The sequence below is a fragment of the Octopus bimaculoides genome, chromosome 8 (genome assembly GCF_001194135.2).
Source record: "Octopus bimaculoides isolate UCB-OBI-ISO-001 chromosome 8, ASM119413v2, whole genome shotgun sequence".
NCBI lineage: Eukaryota > Metazoa > Mollusca > Cephalopoda > Octopoda > Octopodidae > Octopus > Octopus bimaculoides.
The window spans coordinates 91,510,234-91,524,244 of record NC_068988.1 but is presented as its reverse complement, the minus strand read 5'-3'; the positions used below and the strand labels follow the sequence as shown (position 1 = coordinate 91,524,244).

Genomic DNA, 14,011 nt, shown 5'->3' with positions numbered 1-14,011 from the left:
AAAAAAAAAAAAAAAAAAAAAAAAAACAGTAAAATGACACCCTAAATGCTGTTATGTCTCTATATAATGAGTTAAAATCTTATTTTTAACTTTATTTTTCATCCTGCAAGGTTAGTTAAAATAAGGTACTAGTGTTGATATGCATTATTAGACCCTTTCCAACAAATTTAGGGCTTTGTGCTTATTTTTCATTTTTATTTTTCATTTTATCTAGTTTCAGCTCATGAGCTGTGGCCATGCTGGGGCACCGCCATTATGTTCAAAATAATTGCTATTATTACATAAAATATAACATCGTTAACAGATTTTCCACTGAATATGTAGAATGCTCATAGTATATATCTCATATAAATCATTTAAATGTCGACTTAAATGTTTTATTCCACTAACAATAATTTTCCTAATGTCAGTACTCAATAGCAGCAAATGTGTTTGGCAGAGTAGTTGTGTCTAGAGAGGAGTGGGATCTGAAGCAGGGGCTATTTTGTGGTGATAGGCCTTATCTAAAGTATAGTCCAGACATCTTGCTCTGAATGACTACTCATCATCCCAGTCCTCATAGTAGACAACTGAAAGGGAAAAGTCTCCAAAAAATCCTCCAGTAGTATGAAAACCAATCCATTGCTTCTTACTTTTACACAATTATTGGTCCATTCTCTTGTCCCTCATGATAATGGCCTATGCTCCTCTGAATATGCTGACTTTACCACTGCTCTCTTGCTTGAATTCATTTGGATTATCAGCTACTCCCCCGCCTCTGATATTCATTGTGTTTTACTCTCGTTCTGCCCTATATGAAGCTACAAGTATACTAACCATAGCAACTCCTCCTAGTGGGGTCTAAATATGCTTATGAACATTACTTCTCTTTCTTCCTCATACTCAAAATAAATAAATTTCTTTCTACTTTAGGCACAAGGCCTGAAATTTGGTGGGAGGGAACTAGTTGATTATATTGACTCCAATACTCAACTGGTATATACACACACACACACACACACACACACAACCCATGCCAGTATGGAAAATGGATACTGAATGATGATGATGATAACTCACACACACATTACAGGTTTCCAGCTTCCATTCACCGAATTAGGAATAGGATGGACACAATATTGGAAGGTGGCATGAGACTAGCTAGTTCTGAGGCACCAAGGCTACTACTTGAAGTATAAGTCTTCAGTGTTGTCCCTCTAATCCCACAATGCAAGAGGGTATGAGAATAATATAGTAAATTCTCTCACTTAGGGAAAGTTAAAGAGTAATTCCCATGAATAATGGAAGATAAGAGAGTAGATTATATCATTTACAGTTGACTGAAAAGTTTTACTATCAAAGGTCCCATAATAATTATGAGGGACTTATTTTCTATGTTTTACAAGCTTTGCCACTCAACTATATAAATATCGCAATAAGCAATAATATTTAATAAATAACAATCTATTAATGTTTACTTTATAATACCTACCTCTAAAACTGTTTTTTTTCTCTGCTTTTGAATATCAACACTTGAGGCGATACCACTGTCAAAAGCCGGTGTTTGCCTGGAGGTAATAATAATAATAATAATTAATAATAAACCTTTCCACTTTAGGCACAAGGCCTAAAATTTGTGGGGAGGGGACTAGTCGATTACATTGACCCCAGTGTTTTACTGGTACTTATCCACCCCAAAAGAATGAAAGGCAAAGTTAATTTTGGCAGCATTTGAACTCAAAATGTAAAGCCAGAAGAAATACTACTTGGCATTTTGTCTAACATGCAAATGATTCTGCCAGCTTACTGTCTTTGTCATAATGATAATAATAATAATAATAATAATCCTTTCTACTATAGGCAGAAGGCTTAAAATTTTGGGGGAAGGAAGAAGTTGATTACATCAACCCCAGTGGTCAGCTGGTACTTATTTTACTGACCCCGAAAGGATGAAAGGCAAAGTCAACCCTGGTGGAATTTGGGCACAGAATGTTGAAGACAGACGAAATACTGCTAAGCATTTTGTCTGGTGTACTAACAATTCAGCATTATAATAATAACTATTTTTTTTTAATGTATTGGGTCATCCCATAAATAATGTGGTTTCTTTTATACTTCTTTTATTTTTAAAAAATAAGACAAAGTTCTTTTTTAATTTAAAATATACTCTCCTTCATTTTCTACAATACACTTCCATCTATCTGGTAGACTTGCAAGGCTCCACTTCCAAAATTCACTTGTCTGTGACAAAAAGTACTCAACCAGTAATGTTATGACCTCGTCTACAGAATTCATATTTTTGCCATCCAAATGATTTTGAAGACTGCAGAATAAATGATAATCAGATGGGGCAATGTCTGGCAAATATGATGGGTGAGGCATCGTTTCCTATTCAAACTGCCCCAGCCTTTGGAATGTCATCCTCACTATATGGAAGAACACCTTTTGTCTTGAAACCAAAGATGGTCATTTTCCTTCTAGCACTGACTTAAGCTGCTCAAGCTGCTCGCAGTAGATCTCCTTTGTTATTATTTGGTTTAGGTTTAAAAGTTCAAAATGGATTAAACTTTTCATATCCCACCAAACAGAAAACAACACCTTATATGGGTGAAGACCTACTTTAGCCTGGGGAGTGCTAGTGTTTCTCCTTTACCAGTCTAGCCCGCAACTGCTTCTTCTGTGCAATGCCCTTGTGGCAAATCATATGAAATAAAGAAGCTTGCTTCCCAATCACATGGTTCTGGGTTCGGTGCCACCATGTGGAACCTTGGTCAAATGTTTTCTACTATAGCCTCATGCTAACCAAAGCCTTATGAGTGGATTTGGTAGACAGAAACTGAAAAAAGCCTGTCATGTATTATATATATATATATATCTGTTGGAGTCTCAGCTTTTTTAGCTGCTATTTCTGAACTTCAGTATGTGGTGAAGCAAATGTTTGCTGATCCCTTAATTATGTTTATAAATATATATGAACTTTTAAATAAGTTCTCCACCGATAATGGTGCTTACATACCGAAGGGCTTGGTAAAAATTACTAATTGTTGATTTATTAATAAATTAATAAATTGATAAACCTTTACCCTTTTAATTTGTTATATATATATATATATATATATATATATATATACATATATGTATATATATATGTATATGCTTGTGTGTCTGTGTATACATAAAATTTGAGGCTTTACATAGAATTGCATGATTAAAAACATTTTTCAAATGTAAATATGCACGATATACAATATTAACAAAAGGAAATTAAATAGAAGCATGCATGGTAAAAAAAAGAAGAGATGATGAAACCAATTTTCCTTGTATAGGAGGACTTCAAGAGCCGTTTGAGGAAATACGTCATCCAAGATATACCTGTATACCAAGCCTATCAGATTGAAAAAAGCTATTACAGGTACAGTTCATCTGACAGGCTTCTACAGTTTCTATCCTCAATCACAAGGATTGAGTTGATCCTAAAGCTGTGATAAAGGAAGTTGCCCAAGATGTCACACAGAACAATCAAACTTGGAATGTGTTGGTTGTGAAGTGAAGCTTTTAACCAGTCAGTCAAGACTGGGCTTTGGGACAATTTCTTTTTACTAAATTCTGTTCATGGCCTAAACTACCTGCGGAAATAAATCTACAACAATTTGGCTATGTCTGCACCATTGAGATATATGTTTATAATGTTAATTTTACTTTGATCAACATAATCAGTTTATACAAATTTCACAAAAATTCAAAGAAATTTTATGTTTAATCCTAGAAAGAAAAATGAACAATATTTCTTTACAAAAGATGAAAATATAGAGAAAGACTCAACTGATTTCTTTGAAGGAATATGAAAATTTCTTGTATGGTATCTTGGCTTACCATTAAAGATTTTAACTGGTGTTAAGTTAAACTGGCAGAACACAGATCTCCAGATTATTGTTGTTAACCTCAAGTCAATGCTGATCTAGAAATCAGAGACATTCCCAAGATGATCATTCAGTCTTATGCTCAGATCTAGTGTAGCTAGGACTACACTGTACAACATATTCTTTCCTTTTGAAAGAGTTGACTATTATCTAAAGTATGTTTTAGTAGTTATTTCTTGCAGATATAATGATTTTGAAGTTGTTTACTCTCTCCAGGTTAGCAACTCTGGTTGGAAATTGTAGATATGTGGATTAAGGTAAATGGATTGAATTTGTATTGCAGATTTATCTTGTTTAGAATTTATCCCCTTTTCCCAGTTCTTGTACCTTAGAAGAGATTTACATTCTGTAGAATATGAGCTTTAACTTACTTAGTATTGGAGTTAGCCAGTTTCCTAGAAACGAGAGGTTGCTGCTTGAGTGGCACAGATTCTGGGATGACTATAGAATTCTCTTCATATGCACAGTCTGGAAAATGAACATTTTTGTAGTGCTTAAGAGCTGTAAAATCTGAGATATTTATAATGAGAACTTAACATTTAGGAAGTATATTTTAGTGAACAAGAGTATAACACTGTCTTTTACTGATATTCATTTTAATTAATTCACTTGTTGAGTCAGTTTTATAAGAGTAAACAAGTATCCAGTTAAAGGATTACAACAAATCAACAAAACTGTATGTTAGATATACAAATAAAGATATACTGTCTTTTATGTATAAAATTTAAAGTAGTCTTATATTTCAAGTACAGGCAAACATCCTAAGTTAATGTGTGTTCTAGATATTTTTCCAGTTTTATTGTGAATTATAATGCTCTAAAATGCAAAATTATATACATATAGCAGCTTAATAGGTGTAAAGATGCTGGGTGACTGCGTTCCTCATTAAATATGCTAAAACTAACTTTATTTTCTTCAATCTCTGATTTATTTTTTCCCTAAACAATTCTAGGTTTATACACTAATCAGAGTACAATCTTATACATTTACTTAGTGATTTCTCCACCACTATTCTGGAAAGTGCAGTAAAATTTATGCTTTGCTGATGAGGTCATAATCACAGGGAAACTTATTTAGAGTTATCTGCCACATTTAATAAACTAAAATCACATTAGTTAGTCACTAATTTTTGTCCTCACTATATAATTATTTATAATTTGCTTTTTAATTCCCTCATGTATTAAATATGTTAATACTAAGTACACTCACATCAAATTTAAAGCTGTCATTGTACTCCTGAACAAAGTCCCTAACTCTACGTGTTACAGTTTGACTTACAGGTGCATATTTGAGTAATTAGTGGTAGGAAGAGTAACCAAATGTAATAAACATTTGCTCCAATAAAAACCAAGTAACTTGTGTAAAACAAAAGAAAACAATATATGTGGATCTCATTTTAAAGATAAAATAGGTATTGTTGGCAAAGATTTGGTTGCTATGTTGAACTATTTGGCCACTGACATAGAAACTATCTTGATAGCTAGATTTCAATTAGTTCACTGTCACTATGTGAAAATGCAAATACAAAGAAAATAGGATAGGAATAAAATTCTATCAAAGAATATTTGTCCTTGATATCAATGATTTGTTGACTTTCTGTACTCATGTGTATATCTACAAATTGTTATAAGAAAGGCTAAAAAAGATCAATTAAGTAGACAGTTACAGCGGCTTCATATTGCATATTTTCTAGTAGTATCACGTTTTCAAAGATATTTATAAAGAAAAAGCCTGAAAGAACAAAATCAACGATTCAATCACTCTTGTGTTCTAATTTTTAACATTGTCCTTTGAGAAAAGAATTTTTAAAAAATTTATATTTTCTTGGAAATAACTATTTAAAAAGATTCTTTCTAGAAAAAATAAAACTGAAATTGACAATTTACCTCCCTTACACTGGTGGCTTATTATCTCCCTTAGACTTCCGCATTTGCATCACATGCAAGCGGCATTGCAAACAGTAAAAAAGTTAAATAAATAAATAAACAATAAAAACGGCGTATCTTAAATTCTCCCAGAAGTGGGATACTTTTTGTTGGAACAACTGCGTTTACAGCCGAACTCTATAGAAGAGAAGAAATTCATCTTTTGTTCAGCCACATAAACTAGAATAAGCTGTCTTGCTCAGGGAAATAGAGCTTAATAGTTGTTATAAGAACTAAGCTTATACCTTGTTAATGATCAAGATTCTATCACCTTAACCTCAAAGTTACAAATGCTAATTGTCTTTTATAATAGACAAACTCATTTCATGTTGCACTTTAATTCTATGATCAAAAGCAATCTAGTTAAGATCAATGCATCCTTTCTTTGCAGGCAGTGATCTACATTAATGCAGAGGATCTTATATAAGTCAATACTGATATCTTTCTATAAAGTTAATGATGGTAGAATAATGTTGTCTGTTGTAACCATTGAACAGACAAATATTTTAATTAAGAACTATTCTCTCTCTCTCTCTCTCTCTCTGTTTTTAAAAATATTTTTGGCATCTCTTTTGCTTTGCAAAACCATACATCAGTACCTAGAAAATCTCACTTCACCCTGTATTGATAGTCTGGTTAGACAACACAGGATTTGTGTTCTCTAGAGTTTAGGCAAGTTGTATGGAAGATCAGCGGGATCTCTTTTCCACATCATCAATGTTGACCAGAAAAATGGCTAATACAGCTGAGTTCCAGTGTTGTCACAGGTATTTGCCAGAATTAAGATGAAGACAAAGTTGGGCAACCTTAGGACTTCCACCACTTGATTTGTCGTCAATCATCTCTCTGACTACTAATTTATTTATGAGAAACACACACATTATAGATGTGTGTGTGTGTGTGTGTATATATATATATATATACACACACATACATACTCTCTTGGCTTGTTTTTGCAAGCAAAAACTTATGGAAGGCAATCTCCACATCTGTCGCAAACTTGCTGATGCCTGATGAGTCCAACTCAGGACAAGCAGACATGAACGCAGAGACTGCAGGAAGCCTGACCTTGCCACGTACACACACACATTTACCCATTTATATGTATAAATGAAAGAAAACAACACTTAATACATGGAGTGGGCATATTGGAAAATAACCAGTGAATCACTTTATTGTGACTAAGTTACACACACATAATGTAAGGCATTATGTCGGACAATACGGAGGCTCTATATGGTTCCTTGATCTACTAGAAATAGCATCAAAATATTGGTTGATAAATCACAAGCATATAGCAGGGTCTCTTAGGGAAATTTTCCAGGTGAAACATGACTTCTTTCAGGCACAGGTGATGATGGATTCTCAAAATCACAAAGTGTCTGAGAGATTTTGTCTCTTTTTCAAGAGATAGACACATAGTAAATTAATGTTAGTTCTCCAAACTCTAGATTGATGTACTGACTGACCTAGCTGTTATATCAGTGATAGAAGAGATATATATCCCTTCTATCACTTTATCATTCAGTATCTCTCTGATGACACTCACACAAAATGGTATAAGTATTAGGATATTATTGTGTATCAGTATAAAGCTTAAATAAAAGATATATTCTTTCAGATGGTCAGTAATGTTGATGTGACAAAAGTGTAAAATCATACTAGTATTTAATTAGCAATGCAGAAATATCATATTAAAGGCACAACATTGAGTAAATCAAGTTTATAACATTTTCATTGGTACAAATTGATGAAGTAGTATAGGAGTACCTCTGATTACGCTAAATGGAGTTGTTTGACTAGCAAAAACATATTCCACCCCTATTTCATATTTGTGTGGTTAAAAGTAAAAAGGGTATCCAGTAGGAAATAGAATTACTCCAGTGAAAATGAAACAAAAGTAAAAAATGAACACGAAACATTTTCCCTATTCTGGTACAGAAAAATAAATGTTAAATTGTGAAAAGAATATTAGTCAACAGGGTACCAGAAATACTCAGAAATTAAGACAATACTCTTTACACCTTACACTGAACTACACTATCAATTCTTGAAAAATCAATGATTGTGATAACGACTGAGTATAATTAATTATAAAGAGATAGTCAAGTTAAATAATGAAAAACACACTTTCTTGGGTTTCCTGGATAGTACAGATAGATGGATTGTTCAATATTGATCTATTTGATTCCTTCAATTCTGTTGCAGTTGAATTGCTTGTGGTTTTGTTTTCAGGTCTCTTTTTATCTAAAAAAAACCAAAAAAATCATGAGAAACAAATCAAAATTAAGAGTTAAATGTGTCATTTGTGTCAGCTTGAGAAAATTAAAGCACGTAAAGAAATCAGAGAGAACAAATAAAAGAGATCTAACCAATATATTATCAGCTAAGATAACTGGAGAAACAATTACTAAGTAGTTTCCCTTGAGCAAAGCTCGGATGTGAAATAAAGAGAAAACGAAATGATACACACAACTTTAATCAGTATCAACAGGTAATTATATTCATTTAAATCACATGATTATGTTCATTACCTCGATATGACATAATCATTGCTCTCTTCCATGTTTGGCAACTTATTATTATAGAATTTGTCACTCATATGTCGTTGAAACAGCTGTAATCTGAAGAATAAAAACGACACTAACTCTATTCTCCCCATTCTCTACTTGTTACACACACACACACAATATGTTTTGGGGGTACATAGCCTAGTGGTTTGGGTGTTTCACTCACAATTTCGAGATCATGGTTTCAATTTCTGGGTCGAGTGGTGCATTGTGTTCTTGAGCAAAACACTACATTCCATGTCGCTTTGCAATCACTTTGATGCCTGATGTGTGGTTCCTGTGCGCCTGTTCAGGCAACATCGATGGAGGGAGTGAGCTAATGTACAGTACATATATTTGATCACTATAAACAAACCACTTGTGTAGGTCATATATCATCTTCAACAGGAGATTCTAGATACCATTCCTTACATTAAACCTTTTAATTGCCATTTACAACACATGACTATACAGTTAGCCTACTTTAAAATGTTGTATACACATCTATCTTTCTGTGTATCCGTAAGTACATACATATACACACAGATACAAATATGTGCACACACACACACACACGTTTATGTGCACAAACAAAGGGAAAGCACATGAAGTGGAGGTTATACTGGAAATCTTGTGTATATCTTACTGTGATTGTCTTTGCGAAGTGGATACTTTTCTGGCAGCAGGTTTAACTTGTCAAATGATCTCAACCTTGTCTTATTAGATGTGTTTTTAACTGTAGTTGTTTGGGCTAGAGACGTAAAATCAATGAGGATATAATGAATGCAAAATAAGTAGTTAAATATAAGAATTTTAATGTTAAATTCAAATTACGACAAACGTAAATAAACAAATGAAGTTTGCTTTTTTAGAAGCATTGAGATGTCTTTTAGAAAGTTAAAGAAGTGATTTTAAATTCTCAATCGCAGAATAATGCTAATAATATAGCCTGAACAGGATAAACTACCCCTATTTTGCAGAGAAAAGTGTAGGGGTAGTTTATCCTGTTCAGGCTATATTATTAGCATTATTCTGCAATTGAGAATTTAAAAAAGAATTTTAATATATTTCAAATTTAATTTACAACCATTGGCAATACAAGATGGAAAAAAAAAAATATTTGTTATGGTAAGCTTACATTTGTTGTCTCCACACTGAGATACTGGAAAGTGAGACTGGTCAAGGTTGGTTTTTGTATTTTCCACTGATGTCAAAGCAGAGTTGTCTCTTGTATCAGGAATCTTTTTAGCTTGTTCTGTTTTCTTGCAGGAATTATTTGAAATATCTAAAACAGGAGTTGACCCAACATTTTGTTTTATTCGAGATGATCTTTCATATGGTTTTAAAGATGATGTGTTTTTAAGCATGTTCTCCTTTTCTCTTCCAGCAACTTTTGCAGTTGAACTTGTAACAAAATCTGAACTGGACTCTTGGCTCATTGTCATCTTGTTATTTCTAGTTCTTGAACGAAGTTTTCTTGGAGATTTTGGAGGAGTAGCTTTTTTTTGTGGTGAAGGAAGATCCTGGTGTTTAATGTTAATCCTACTGGATCTTCTAGTAGATGAAACTTTTTCATATGTTTTCAATGGTTGATTTAGAGCAGGTTTTTTAGCAGATAATCTCTGTCCACTTTTAGTATTGGTCAGTTCTGTTTTAGGACTATTTGAATCAGGACTGTTGCTTGGCATGGTAGCAGTTATTTTCTTACCTTTTTCCTTCAGTTCTGTAAATATTGGAAAATTACACTTTGACAAAATATTTCCAAATAAATTACAAATTCTTGAAGGTGACACAATTTGAAAACCACTCTGCTTGATATATAATGATCTCTTATAATAACACAAAGCAACAGATTTTTTTTTAAAGGAGTGATTATGGAGCTGAATCAACCCCAATATATTACTGATATTATTTGAATTTCTAGAGAGAGAGAGAGAGAGAGAGAGAGAGAGAGAGGAATGACAAATTTAAATACTGTTTGGTATTCAGTCTAGAACTCTAATTTCTTGAAATATAATGAACTAACATACATGGCACTACATTAAGAAAATTCTGAAGTAGTTAGCTACAAAAGTGTTTCTTAGAACAGAAGTTTTATTTAGCTATGTACATACACAGTCAAAATTATATATTTACACTTTGAACTGCTTTATGACCAGTTAGATTACTTGTGTGTTGGTGCATGTATGTGTGTGTGTGTGTGTGTGACACACACAAAATTTCTTTATTCTTGATCAAAAGAAAGTTTTAGTAATGGAGGGGGATGTCGGCAGAAATCAATGTCAAACAAACTCAAAGAATATTTATTAAAATATATTTGACAATTAGACATGATGGCAGTTAATGACTCAAAGCTGAAAAAGTCAATGCGTAGTCTCTCTTTGGTTGATATCACCATAAATACTCCTTGTTCATTGAGAAAAACTCTATAACCCCATGTAACATCTCTCATTACACTGAAATACATTACAAATGATGTGTGGCTCAATGTTGTGTATTCAAAAGACTATTTCATTAATAGTGACATGTAATGAAGCATGCTGGGTGAAAACCACTATGAGTTTGAGTTGGAAGAAGTCTCTGCAGAGATGGGCTTTGAAAGATATGGATAGAAGGACTTATTGGGGCAAGCGAAAGCGAAATCGGGATAGCACCTGTGCCCAGCGTCGCCTTTCTGGCACTTGTGCCCGTGACATGTGTAAGGATTTTCGAGCGAGATCGTTACCAGTGCCCCTGGACTGGCTCTTGTGCAGGTGGCACATAAAATACACCATTTTGAGCGTGGCCATTGCCAGTACCGCCTGACTGGCCTTCATAGGATTTTCGAGCGAGATCGTTGCCAGTGCCCCTGGACTGGCTCTTGTGCGGGTGACACATAAAGTACACCATTTTGAGCGTGGCCGTTGCCAGTACCGCCTGACTGGCCTTCGTGCGGGTGACATGTAAAAGCACCCACTACACTCTCTGAGTGGTTGGCATTAGGAAGGGCATCCAGCTGTAGAAACTCTGCCATCCGGTTTCACCAGTCTTCAGTCAAATCGTCCAACCCACGCTAGCATGGAAAGCGGACGTTAAACGATGATGATGATGATGATGATTATCTGCAATAAAGAGATGACACTGAGAGAGTGTATTAGAAAAGATGTATTATAGTTCCACCTGAACCATATTAATATTGTAAAACCTATGTTAACAAACTGCCTGGTTCTTTGATACCAATCTGTTTTAATTTGTTCATATTTAAATTAAAATCATTCATCAGACATGTACGTAAGAACCTTTTGTTAAGTTATGTTATACATACCACAGTAATACTGAAAAAGTTAATTATTTTACTAAAAACAAATTAATCTATTCTAAATTCTTGATTATTTTCAAAGGTTATTGAAAAACATAGTATAATTTATGAAAAATTATAGCTACAATATGATGATAATGGTGAATAAGCATCGAAATGGCATCAAAATGTCCTTTCAAATAGATCTAAAAAAGAAAAAAAAATATTGCCTGTTAATGTACTCCTTCAGTTTATCAAACAGGAGGTTAGGCATCAGATATTTTGGAGAAGTGGAAGGGAGAAAGGAAGGATATAATAAATCAGTTGGTGTAAAATACCCAGTTTTTCTTACATTTGTAGTGTTCAATATAGTTGTTTCTCTCATGTGTTTATTTATTTAATCTGAAATACAAATAAATAATTTACCTTGATTATTTCTTTCAGAAACTACTCCATAGTTGTTCTTTATCTTTGGTGAGTTTGTTCTCCTTCTGTCAGTATTTTTGGATGATTGGGATACTTCAGACACAATAATTGCATTTTTTCTAGGAGTGTTCTTGATATCTTTAGCTGGTTTCTCGTTCTGAGTTTCTGGCTTCAGTTTTTGTACTTTTATCATTAATGGAGTTGTCATACATTCACTTGGAACAGAGCATTTCCTCATGGTCTTCATTGTTGAAGAATTAAAAGATTCCTGAAATTCAGACATATATAGAATAAAAAAAATAAAAAAATTAGCAACTGGTTTAAGCAGACCTATGATTTAAAATGTTCCAGTCGTGATCAGCCAATCTTTCTGTATATCTTATTATTTAAACTGTACTTTGTATTTTTTAAACTGTTTGGGTGTGATCTGAGTGAGATTTGGCCATGATTCTTTGCAAATCAAACAACCATATCCCAGAGACTAGTCTTCAGTGAACTACTGCCAATGGTTTCTACTTCCATTCTGGATTTTTCAACTAAGGCACATGGTTATATATCTGCAACGTTTGTATGCTACTTAAATTACACATTCTATGATCATCATGATCTAGAAACTTAGATGGGAACCATAAGAAATACATTAAACCGTTTTACAACATAATACAGTGCATTCATCCCTGGAGACATTGAATATTAAATTATTGCTATACATACATTCAAAACATGCTCATAAGGACTTCTTTCCACTCTAACTTTCTGGTGTGAATCTTTCTTGTAGCCATCGTTGATAGGAATTGCTTTCTGTGCCACCGAACACTTTGGGTTCTGCAAATGAAATCAAAGTAAGATAAAAGAAATGATGAGCTAGACCTAGTCTTTACTAGTTCACACAAACTAGCTGTTAGCATCTTTTTTAAAATGAAAAACTTGTCAACTTTTTACTGGATGTAGAAGAAAGACATACTCAGAAAAGTTATGTCAATAATGCTACAAGGTCAATATGAAATTCTGAACTTTGGTAAAGTATATATGTTACGATGATAGTAAGGCAATACACATGTGTGTTTATATGTATCAGTGTATGTATACCCAGTCGTGATCAAACCAGTCTCTGTGTCTGGCAGTAGCATATCCCAGTGTTTCAGCTGCACATTGAAGAACCTGGTCTCGAAAATCTTCCCATGCTGCAGTATTTTCAATGCTGGACAAGCGAGTCTGAAGCTCTTTCCTCACCATAACATCATACACCTTGTGGACATTCAGACTGGTCCTCTTCTCTCTTTCACTCTTATTATCATCTAGAACTTTGCTTGCACCAAACTGTGGTCTGTCCATCATTCTGATCCATGAAAGGACTTGACATTACAAATGTCATAGATGTCACGCTTGTGGATGATGACATAATCCAGCAAGTGCCAAACTTTAGACCTTGGATGCATCCACGTTGTTGTGTGATCACCTTTGTGCATAAAATGAGTGCTTGCGATGTAAAGTCTATGTTCTTTGCAAAGCTCCAGTAGCATGAGACCATTGCCATTCATTTTCCCTACTCCAAAACGTCAAAGAGAGTTCCATGTTTGCCAGTCTGTTCCAGCCCTGGCATTAAAATCCCCCCAGTAGAATGACTTTATCAGAATTGGGGATTTTTCTAAGTATGGCTCTCAGCTGGGTATAAAAGATTGTTTATCTTCATCACAGCTAGTCAAAGTAGGTGCATAGGCACTTATTAGAGTAGCAAACCGCCTACCTTTCAAGTGCAACTGTAGAGTCATTATATGTTCATTTATAGGAACAGGGAGCTCTTCCAACTTCTTAAGGATATCAGATCGAACTGCAAAACCAACACCAGCCTCTCTGCGCTCCTCCTTCTGCTTTCCCTTCCAAAAAAAGGTGTATCCACCTCCTACTTCCTCAAGCTGACCATCACCTTCTATA

General features: G+C 34.0%; 1 protein-coding gene across 6 annotated transcripts in view; it reads right to left on the bottom strand.

Annotated features, from left to right (window-relative positions):
- Positions 1-14,011, bottom strand: part of LOC106874583 (putative mediator of RNA polymerase II transcription subunit 26) — a 235,200-nt gene that overhangs the window by 60,938 nt on the left and 160,251 nt on the right. For all 6 annotated transcript variants that reach the window (XM_052970258.1, XM_052970262.1, XM_052970259.1 and 3 more), the window contains 7 exons: positions 12,791-12,901; positions 12,077-12,344; positions 9,512-10,096; positions 9,020-9,124; positions 7,955-8,071; positions 4,271-4,367; positions 1,472-1,547 (listed from right to left, as the gene is read on the bottom strand). In XM_052970258.1, coding sequence (XP_052826218.1) covers positions 1,472-1,547; positions 4,271-4,367; positions 7,955-8,071; positions 9,020-9,124; positions 9,512-10,096; positions 12,077-12,344; positions 12,791-12,901 — 1,359 coding nt within the window. The remainder of the gene's footprint in view (positions 1-1,471; positions 1,548-4,270; positions 4,368-7,954; positions 8,072-9,019; positions 9,125-9,511; positions 10,097-12,076; positions 12,345-12,790; positions 12,902-14,011) is intronic.